Raw genomic sequence first — 9,209 nt, 5'->3', positions numbered from 1 at the left:
ATCCGATCCAGACAATGGTAAGTCACAAACAGGTTATGTGTTTACGCACGGTGGTACTGCGATCTCTTGGCGTTCCATGAAACAAACCCTTGTGGCCACATCGTCAAATCACGCGGAGATCCTAGCAATACACGAAGCCAGCCGTGAATGTGTTTGGTTGCGGTCAATAACTCAGCATATTCGGACAGACAGTGGATTGGACAACATCAAAGAAGCAACCGTAATCTATGAGGACAATACAGCCTGCATAGCGCAGCTTAAAGACGGTTACATCAAGGGAGAAGCACATACTGCCAAAGTTCTTCTTCACACATGAACTACAAAAGGCCAGAGAAGTTCAAGTGGTGCAAGTTCAGTCATGCGACAACTCAGCCGATCTCTTCACCAAATCTTTACCGACAACAACATTCAAAAAGCTCACGCACCAGATTGGAATGCGGAGGCTTAAGGACTTAGAGTGATGTTTGGAACAGCGGGAGCAATGTGTTATGTACTCCTTTTCCTTCACCGAGGTTTTGTCCCAATGGGTTTTCCTGGTAAGGTTTTAATGAGGCAGCACCCCCAAGCACATTGCTTCGATCCCATTCCAGCATAGGCACGGTCATCTCGTCCAAGGGGGAGTGTTGTGAAACACTTAGTGGATTCCATAGACCGGCCTGTATATCGTCCATAGATACTCGGCCTCTCGGCCATACTCGGTCCGCACATCTTCGGCCCATTAGCCAAAGCCTTCTCGGCAACACCTTAGTACTATGTCGGTTTAATTTAGGCCTTTGTATTACTCTATATATATGTAGCCTCGATCATTCATTCAATAATAAGATAAGAGATTTACTCCCTAAACTCTCTAATTCATAACATGTCTTTCATTATGATGTTTTAAAACAAAAAAAAAATCTGTGTAATTGGCTTCGCCCGGTTCGAGCGGAGACCTTCAGTGTGTTAGACTGACGTTATAATCAACTACACCACAAAACCATTTTCACTTTGAGTAATAATAAAGATAACGTTTTATTTGTTTATTCGAGCTTTGCATTAAATATGTTATCATAATTTTTCAAAAAGTTTGTTTACACTTAACTAGAACCCTTAGCTTCAATCTGAGTTTACAAAGTGTGTTTACACTCAAGTAGAACCCTCACCTTATCCATCCCATGTCTTCTTTACAAAGATATGAACAAAATAGAATCAATTATCTATTATTTTCATATATAGACAAAAGAAAATACAAATTTTACACATTCAAAGTTATTAAAATTATAAAACTTGGAGTGCACTTCAAGAACTCTACAAATATAAAAGAGAATCTGATTCAATGCATTTATTATTTTCATATAAAGAAAAAATAAAAATTTGATATTTTATACTAAATAAGATAAATCAATTCTATTAGTATAAAATATGAGTCATTTAGGATCCTATCGATATATACATTTTTGAAGACATTTATAAAATAAATCTCAAGTTGATACTTATTTACAGGCATGCCATTGGCATTAAATAATTAATTTAATAAACAAATTGATTTAACTTATATTTGATTTTTTTTATGGAAACTAAGTGTTTTAAAAGGTAACAAACATAATTGTCAATGTATACAGATTTTATTTCTTTATTTTATAAGGAAGTGAGTGAAGAGGTATTGTTCTTTAAAAATTTGAAAACCTGATTTGATGAAAAGTGACTTTTAGCCTCACATACTATATTTTACTTTCACGGGTTTCGCATAATGAGTTTTTGCGGATTAAAAATCTTTGAACATGTTGTGTGATCCGCCTAGCATGGTGGGTTTGGACTATAGAACCAACACTAAAACTATTAGTTTATTTTATATACTATAGATTTGTAGTCATAGTTTGGAAAATTAACTTATAAATTATTTAGTATATGAATTACAAAATATTACACATACTACAACACATTCTTAATATTCCAAAAAAAACATATATACACATAAAAATATACACTAACATACCATGCATATACCTCTGTTTAATTATAGAAAACAAAACTAAGTGTTTTAAAATTTTATATTCTATTTAATAACAAATTAAATGTAATTAAGTTATAAATTGTATAAAACGTAAGAATAAGAAAAAACATTCTAAACAAAATTATAAATTAATTAGATAAAATTTAATTAATTGGAAATTTGAAAACTAAATAAAATTAAAATTATTATTTAAAATATATTAATCTATAATTTAGTCTCGCGGTATACCGCTCGTGATAACCTAGTATATATTACAAAGCGTTTTATTTTATTTTGCGTTCATTGTCTTCCAACTTCAATTGCACTAGTCTACTCACTTGCATCAGCAACACCATGAGTAAGGTCGTGTCAGCCGTTGAATCTCCTCCTTCATCAGCTCAGAGACTCAAAGATCACCCCAAAGCTTTCGCATCCACTAACGTCAAAGGTGATGCCTCAATGGTAAGCAAAACATATAAGTATATTATATATATAAGTCTCAAAACTCAAAACTCGATCATGGTTTTCAATTTTTTTTTCCTTTCTTCATCTTCTATTGAAATTTTATCTGTATTTTAGCTCATTGGAAGAACCCCACTTGTATTTCTCAACAAAGTGACCGAAGGATGTGGAGCTTATATTGCAGCCAAACAAGAACATTTCCAATCTACTTGTAGCATCAAAGACAGGTGATTGTAAAAACCTTTAATCTTCACATCAAAGAACACATGTTTGAGTAAGTTAATACTTATTTTAAGATATTCTATTTTGTTGTCATCAGACCCGCTTTAGCCATGATTGAGGATGCAGAGAAGAAAAACTTAATCACCCCTGGAAAAGTAATTAGCATTTTTGTTTTTTCATATTTTAAATTTTAAAAGATAATAGTTTCTTACCCATTTAACTGATGCTTGATTCTCAGACAACATTGATAGAGCCAACTTCAGGAAACATGGGAATAAGTTTGGCTTTCATGGCTGCAATGGAAGGATACAAGATTATAATAACGATGCCTTCTTACACAAGCTTGGAGAGGAGAGTGACGATGAGATCCTTTGGTGCAGAGCTTGTCCTTACTGATCCAACCAAAGGAATGGGTGGAGCTGTTAAGAAAGCTAATCAACTCCTTGAGACCACTCCCAATGCTTTTATGCTGCAACAGTTTAACAATCCAGCAAACACCCAGGTTCTTTAGAGTTACAAAAAATTAGAAGTATAATGTCTTTAAAAATTGCATATCACATGAATATATGAGGGTTGGAACATTGGTGTAGGTTCATTACGATACAACTGGTCCTGAGATTTGGGAAGATACACATGGGAATGTCGATATATTTGTGATGGGAATTGGCATTGGAGGTACAGTCACTGGTGTTGGGAAATACCTTAAATCTAGAAACCCCAGTGTTAAGGTGATTGATTAATTTCTGAATATATCTCGGGAATATCAAAAAAGAGATTGCTTTTAATCACGAATGTGTTGCATATGGTAGATATATGGAGTGGAGCCTACTGAAAGCAACATACTCAACGGCGACAAACCAGGTGAACATTTTGAATCTTCAAAACTTTATTTGTTTTTATCCTATTTGCTTCCTGGTGGTCTAAATCAGTGGAATATCCAAGTTTTTGTGGTTGCTAATGCTAGAGTTTTGAACTTTGAGTTAGGTCCACATGAGATCACCGGCAATGGGGTTGGATTTAAACCGGATATATTAGATATGCATATTATGGAAAAAGTACTTGAGGTAATGTCTAAGCTAAACCTTCCATTGATCTTTTTATATTATATTAACTTTTAAAATGCTTATGTGTTTGTGAATATTTGCGCGAGAGGAACAGGTTAGTAGTGAGGATGCTGTAAACATGGCTAGAGAATTGGCACTGAAAGAAGGTCTCATGGTGAGTGGTTTTATTTTTCTTGTTTAATGAGATAATTAGTTAGTGTTTTCTTCTGATTTTAACAGTGGAAACCTAACTTGTAGGTTGGGATATCGTCGGGGGCTAACACCGTGGCAGCAATAAGACTAGCAAAAATGCCAGAGAATAAAGGAAAAGTCATTGTTGTAAGAGAGAAAAAAAATGTTTTCCATTTCTTTTCTGTGGTTTTGTTTTGATTTGTGACATGAACTGATCAGACGGTGCATTGGAATTTGCTTTTGTTTTTGGACAGACGATTCATCCAAGCTTTGGAGAGAGATATTTGTCGTCTGTTCTGTTTGACGAGTTGAGGAAAGAAGCAGAAGAAATGAAGCCAGTTTCAGTGGACTGATTTGGTTTAGTTTGATGAAGATAATCGTGGAGTAGGGACCAAAATATTGCGACAAAGCTCACAAAATAAAGAACGAGTGATTGTATTATGCTTGTTTTCGAGATAGTGAACTTTGTTTTAAAGTACTTTTAGTCTTGATTGTTTCTTTTAATAATAAAGCCTATGGCATGAACTATCCTTCTAAGACGACTACCATAGACTTAGTAAAGCTTATTGTTTACTTTCTCTCACATCCATCGCATCTTCTTGTAGCTCCCATTCTCTCATTATAGAAGAACTCATCAATGGTTGCTTCAGTTTTAGATGATCATTACTTAGCTTGTGTTGTAAGCTAAGTGACTGTCACAATGCAGTTTTAATGGTTATTATTATGACGAATGTGTTGACTGTTGAAGTTATATTTTTTTTGTTTCAGCAGATTCTTAAGAACACAACGGCTAATAAGAGAGGAGGTGACGGTGATGGTTCTAATCCTGAGTCTTGACATAAGTGTTTATCCTTTTGTTTTCTTAGTTTTTTTTTAATGTAGATAATATTGACAGAAAAAATGTGTTAATTTTGTAGGGATCTCTGGCTTTTCTATCTAGTAGTGCCAAAGCTGTTTTATTAAATGCAACTATAAATTTGTGTTCCTTGATTTTGTTTCTACGACCGGTCTTATTTGATATAGTATGTTCGTGTTTATTTTTCAGTAATTATAGTATCAAAACTCTTCAAATAGCTGCTAGAGAATGTTAAAATGTTGGAGGTTAAAGACATCAGTCTCTTAGAACATTGTTTAGATAAAAAAAAATTAAGCTCCATTCAGTACACTAACTTCTGATTAGCGGTTAACAACTTTTGGAACATTGTTTAGTAATAATCAAACAAACTAGTAAAGCTCAGAAAACAAACTGAATATAACACTCTAAAGTTCTAAGTAATAAAGAAAGCAGAAAGACAACATTCAAAAAGGCAAAAGCATAGAAGAAAATATTTTGTGAAAGTTTTAATGAGAAGGGAAGAATTTGTTGAGGCTGCAAGGCAGACCATAAAACTCATCATTTCGTACATCGAGATTGTATAGTCGGAACTTTTCCCACCATTTCAACCCGCAATCTTTCTTGGCTTCATCAGTCTCACGAGACAATGTGCAGTCAAGTACTATCGCTATAATTGCTGCAACTGTTGTGTGCGACATGAATATCACTCTTATCACATCTTCCAACTGTTTTGTATTCACATAAAAAAATTCCCATTGTGATAAGTTACAAAGAAAGCATTTGTGAGTTTAAAAATGTGTCTTAAAGTTTATAAGAAGATGATGTACTTACCCAATTCGAGCGATGCTCAGACCGCCAACCTCCATTGTAATATTCTCTGAAATATTGAGGGACTGAAATAGCCATAAAAAAGGAGAATCCCAAAATGAATTTGGTGTTGAAGCTATTGAGGTTGCAGAATTGTAGAAAGCTAAGTCCTGCAGAACCTGTAATCAATTGAATTTTATTTTATTTTTTTTAGTAATAAATAACAACATACTATTAATTAAATAAAAAAGTAATCTTAAACATGATACAAAACGATCAAAAAGTAATCTTACACACAAAACACAAGACGATGCAGTAAAGAGATGCCATGATTGGTAATGGTATGGACGCGAAAAAAGCTCCAAACTTTCCTGCATTTGATCAAAATAAATAAGTTACCAAACCAATAAAAAAATATGCAAAAAGGTTATAGCAAATATTACCAAAGATGGAGAAAAAAAGCATGAAGGTAGCTGATATTTGTATCACTCTCCGACTCCCAATCTTAGTCATCGCCAAAAGTCCAACATTTTCTCTGGACATTAAGTTACACTCAATAACCCATAATTACTAGCACTAAAAAAAATGAATAATAATAATAATAATAAGAAAAAATGTAAGTTAGGGAGGAATTTTGTTACGATGATGTTGTGATCCCTGTGATGCCTCCAAGCATGCCATTGAGTAATACTCCAACTCCCTACAAAATATTTAGTCAAATATTGAGGAGATGATGAAATATATAGTTAATAAAGGGTAAAAAGAGTATGTTTACTAAAAAGTGACTTGATTAAATTGATGCTAGACTAACCAGCCAGCCAGTACCACGGCTAACAACTGATGGTGGGATCGGTGTTGCACTTCCATATCTTGCGGATGCGTAGAACAAACCAGTCGACTACAATACTAGAATAAAACTTATCACTCCTTAATTCTAAACATATTAGATGATTATATATTATTTTTCTTGATATTTAATATCAAATTCATATATAAAAAGAAATTTTGACCTCAAATAGAGTGACCAAAGACGCAGCCATCATCGCGAACGAATCAGTTAGGTTGAAAGTTGGGCTTCCCCATTGAAACGGATATGGTATGTATATCCTATTGTTAACATAAAGATAAAAAAAATAAACATAAAGATAAAATTTGAATAACAAAATAGGAAAATCGCCAAAAACTACAATTTAAATAGTAGAACTGACCAAGGAGTGTTGGTTATGAGACCAGTACGATCTGTACGACAACTGGTTTGAGTAGTCTGAGGTTTGTGGTCATAGACACCACTCGATGTAAGTAGTTGAGCAAACAACCATACCACAGGAATACATAACATCATCCCATAGCGGTCACATCTGTTTCCATCCCAAAGCATCACCCCTTTTTTCAACTTCATACAACGCGGTAAGTACTGCATCCAAAAAAAAATATAGAACACAGTATCTATTAATTGTAAATGCCAAAGCCAAAAAAACAAATTCTTAGCAACGATAAATTTTGTAAAATTAAAAAGAGTTAATTGTTTTAGGAAAATTCACTCGTAAAATGTAAACACAACCCCATATATATACTCGCGTCTGGAAACTACTTCTTTTAGATGATCTATAAAGTGTATACCCTACTTCATGTATGCAAGGATTTATAACAAGAAAAAGGCATAGACATTTACCTGAGTGATAAAAAGAAATAGGATCAACCCAGGAAGTCCTATTTCAACACATCTAGCTAACTGTAAAACGAAAGAATTTTACATCATAAAATTCATATATATTATAATGTATAACTATTCAATAACATAAATATTACCACTTTATATGGCTAAAAATAATATATATACACATACCAATGGGAAGCCGATATGGTAGAGTCCCAGTCCGGTAAATGTGGCCAAAGGAGCAATGGAGAGTGGGCTTAGAAATCTAATGAACACAAACCAAAATTACATTCGAGTTTAATGGTAGAGTCATAATCCCAGTAACGCAAAATAATATTATGCAATTTACCTGACAATATTTCTCCATATGCCTAGAAAACAAACAACAACTTGGAAACATCCAGTGATAATCAGAGCTCCTTGTATACTTCTCATTGTTCTAACAAATCTCTGATTTATTTTATTATCAAACAAATGTTTCTTAGTACAACATACATTGTAAAATTAATTAATGATAATATTAGTGTTAAGACTTACTTCAAAAGGATCAGTGTAGTAAGTGAACCTCGTGGAAGAAATGATGGAAGTAATTGGTATGATATATGCATAAGAAGCTGCAGCTATCACAGGCAATCGACTTCCAAAAAAGGTCTGGAACAATGTCGTTAGTCCAGAGACAAAAAGTAATGTTTGTATTACTTTAGCCTTTTCTGTCTGAAAAATGTTTAAAAAAATATATAGAAAATTCGATTGTCCAAAATATATAGAAACTGAAAAATGTATACAGAATTTTTTTAATGATTTAAAATCACTTGTCTTTATTAAAATATCTAGTTTTTTAAATTTATATTATTAGTATTTTTAATAACTATAATCTCAAAGATTACATCGATATACAATAGAAATATTGAAAAATTATATTTATGATAAGTTAATAAAACAATAAATTTTTACGCAATATTAATTTTAACTCGTGATTTTGTTTGTCTTGCCAAAGAGTATGACAAAAAAAAAATCGGTAGTTAACTATCAACTCTAATAAAAAAAGAGTGAAATACTAAAATATATTTTTGAGAATCATTATGATAAAATTAAAATCTATAAAATCATATAATTTCATTTGTGCGATTTTTTAATAATATTTTTATATTGTGTTTATAAATTTCAGATTTTGTCAAAATCAAATCTACAAAATTATTTGAAAACCCACTAAGGCACTGGAATCCGGAATTCATTGACGTCTAATTAAATCTAACCAGGAAATAAAAAAACCAGAGATTTTCCGACCTCTTGGACAAAACACTAGTCCTAACAACATGGTTTGTCGGAAGACAAGAGGAACTGACATAACAAAGATTTAGTAATTTTTTTAATAATTGTTGAATACGATGTGTTATAATTTTTAAGGTTGCTAAAAAAAATCCAATCTCTAAAAATTATTTGAAAATCATGTATACTTACATCACCACCTCCCATGAGTGGAACTAATAGACTTGGAATGAGAACTGTGATGCCAAGACTCAACAAGTAATGCTGGAAACCCAACACTACCGCTTCAACTGGAAACACCAAATGTATTACATTTACACACCCAAATTAGATATAAAATAGAAATAAAAAGTAAAATAATAACCAAAATTCAAATAAAACAAAACATACACCAAGGAGGAGGACTGTTGACGCAGTATTGAATTTCTGGGAGTTGTTCTTTTACCGGATGGGGTTGCAACTCCTCGGTCCGATTTCCTGCTCCCTTATTTCCACCACTACCGTTGTCGCCACTGCCACCACCACCATTTGCCATGGACGTAACTTTTTATTTTCCTTTATTCAAAGTGAACAACTCAATCAATAAACGGATCGGTTAACATTTAGAGAAAATATTGTATATACAAATATACCATCTTTATCAATCTTTCCATTGCATTCTCCTAAGAGGAGATAGGGACGGTGGAGAAAACTTACGTTTAAAACAATATCAAAGAAGCTTCGATAGATACGAGTCAAGTGAGAGGTTCC

At 32.9% G+C, this 9,209-nt stretch overlaps 2 protein-coding genes across 2 annotated transcripts; one reads left to right on the top strand and one right to left on the bottom strand.

Moving 5' to 3' along the window:
- Positions 1-2,317: 2,317 nt before the first annotated feature.
- Positions 2,318-4,470, top strand: LOC104747140 (bifunctional L-3-cyanoalanine synthase/cysteine synthase C1, mitochondrial-like). Its single transcript, XM_010468716.2, has 10 exons — positions 2,318-2,434; positions 2,552-2,661; positions 2,754-2,811; positions 2,895-3,158; positions 3,247-3,384; positions 3,466-3,517; positions 3,641-3,720; positions 3,815-3,874; positions 3,958-4,038; positions 4,146-4,470. Exons 1-10 carry the CDS (start codon positions 2,327-2,329, stop codon positions 4,242-4,244), a joined length of 1,050 nt encoding a protein of 349 aa, XP_010467018.1. The 5' UTR covers positions 2,318-2,326; the 3' UTR covers positions 4,245-4,470.
- A 762-nt stretch (positions 4,471-5,232) lies between these two features.
- LOC104748595 (putative nucleobase-ascorbate transporter 10) lies at positions 5,233-8,994 on the bottom strand. The gene is made up of 14 exons (XM_010470210.2): positions 8,850-8,994; positions 8,652-8,749; positions 7,728-7,904; positions 7,540-7,640; positions 7,380-7,455; positions 7,206-7,265; positions 6,742-6,947; positions 6,544-6,640; positions 6,345-6,431; positions 6,175-6,233; positions 5,977-6,068; positions 5,827-5,904; positions 5,558-5,712; positions 5,233-5,451 (listed from the first exon to the last, which is right to left on the bottom strand). Exons 1-14 carry the CDS (start codon positions 8,992-8,994, stop codon positions 5,233-5,235), a joined length of 1,650 nt encoding a protein of 549 aa, XP_010468512.2.
- Positions 8,995-9,209: the final 215 nt, after the last annotated feature.

This window comes from Camelina sativa, chromosome 15, assembly GCF_030686135.1.
Source record: "Camelina sativa cultivar CO46 ecotype springtype chromosome 15, ASM3068613v1".
Classification (NCBI taxonomy): Eukaryota; Viridiplantae; Streptophyta; class Magnoliopsida; order Brassicales; family Brassicaceae; genus Camelina; species Camelina sativa.
This window is presented reverse-complemented; position numbering and strand designations above follow the sequence as displayed.